This window comes from Aplysia californica, unplaced genomic scaffold (genome assembly GCF_000002075.1).
Source record: "Aplysia californica isolate F4 #8 unplaced genomic scaffold, AplCal3.0 scaffold00248, whole genome shotgun sequence".
Lineage (NCBI taxonomy): Eukaryota > Metazoa > Mollusca > Gastropoda > Aplysiida > Aplysiidae > Aplysia > Aplysia californica.
The window spans coordinates 354,893-356,512 of record NW_004797518.1 but is presented as its reverse complement, the minus strand read 5'-3'; the positions used below and the strand labels follow the sequence as shown (position 1 = coordinate 356,512).

The following is a 1,620-nucleotide window of genomic DNA, read 5'->3' as shown; positions in this document are numbered from 1 at the left end:
TTAATACTTAGAAAGAGAGGATTGGATTATCTATCTATCTATATATCTATCTATCTATCTATCTGTCTGTCTTCTGCCGGTCTCTCTGCCTATCTGTCTGCCTGTCTGTCTGTCTGTCAATCTGTCCGTCGGGCATTTGTTTGAGTAAACAGACCCACATAGACAAAATAACAGCCATTTAGTACTAAGGGAAAAAAGCTAGAAAGACGAAAAGAAACAACAGAAAGAAAGAGAAGAAGTAAGAATTACCAGTGTTTGAGGGAGAAATTAGTCATAGGGCACGAATGTTACTTGGGTCAAATTAGGAAGAAAAACAAACTTGCAGAGTATAGATTATGTATACGTCAATGCAGGAACCTGGTCGCGTGCACAGCTCAACTTCAAGAGAACACAGTTCACTAAACAAATTAATACGAAGACGCCACCTTTAAAAGCGACCAGGGAGTCTGGGAACGTACCTGTTGCTGGATCTGGCGTCATTCACAGAGTATCCCAGGTTGTCCAGCCCTTCCTCCAAGCCCGTGGGGCCCTTTCCGTTAGGGACGCAAAGAGTGTTGTGCTCCACCTGAATACAGAATTATCGAAACATGGCGTCAACATGTAAACCTGGTTGTACTTCTCTTTGTAATCATGGTCGTTGTACTTACCTATATATGTAAGGGAAGTAATCATCAGTGGTTGCATACTTGTTTATTCAATTGTGGTTGTACTTAATTATGTAACAGTGGTACTACTTATCAATATAGCAGTGGTTTTATACTTATGCACGTAATGGTGGTTGCACTGCTTCGTGTACCGGTAACAGATAAACAGATATACAGTTACTGTACTTCTTTATGTAGATCTAACAATATTCGTTCTTAATCATATTACGGTGGTTGTACTTCATTTAAAGGTAGCGGCCCTTATTTGTGTAACGATGACTTTTTAAGCAGTACTTGTTGTACTTTTTTATCTCTCAGGGAACAGTATTGCGGGATAGATAAAGAGATGAATTGATGTATGAATGGAAAGATGGATGGGTAAAAGGAAGTGTGGATCTGTAGATGAACAGATGAATGAGTGGGCAGATGGTTCGGTGGATTGAAAAACGTATAGATGAATGAACAGGTAGGATGGGAACTGGTAGCATTGAAGGAAAAAAAATATTGAAAATTCCCTCCAACATTATACAAATTTCTTTTTCGCCCTCAGGTTATAAATGAATGGACTGGTGGGATTGAAACTGGTAGCTTTCGGCGCTCGTTCGGCTTAGGGGTTTGCCCAGCCCTAAACAATTTCTCCAGTTTTTCATTATGGGATAATAGCGACATAGCTCCTGATGTTCTCATCAAAAAGGAAAATACTTTAAAGCCTTGGGTGCGCAGGTGCCCATTGTGCATGATAACGGAACATTCGAAAGGGCAAGTCAAAAGAATCGCAGACATACCTTGGCAGGCAGACCGGTTTAAATTCTAAATATTATGTCCTGGTAGGAAAAAATTGTCAAAGGCATATAGCTTGCTGTTAAGCGGATTTATGCTACAAAATGCAATTTAGTAGTGGTAGTAGAAGAAGAGGCAGAGGCAGTAGTAGTAGTAGTAGTAGTAGTAGTAGTAGTAGTAGTAGTAGTAGTAGTAG

At 39.9% G+C, this 1,620-nt stretch overlaps 1 protein-coding gene across 2 annotated transcripts in view; it reads right to left on the bottom strand.

The window, feature by feature from the left end:
- LOC101852548 overlaps window positions 1–1,620 on the bottom strand; it is a 78,611-nt gene that overhangs the window by 5,103 nt on the left and 71,888 nt on the right. For both annotated transcript variants that reach the window (XM_013083672.2, XM_005100457.3), the window contains exon 4: window positions 459–565. In XM_013083672.2, the coding sequence (XP_012939126.1) occupies window positions 459–565 (107 nt within the window). The remainder of the gene's footprint in view (window positions 1–458; window positions 566–1,620) is intronic.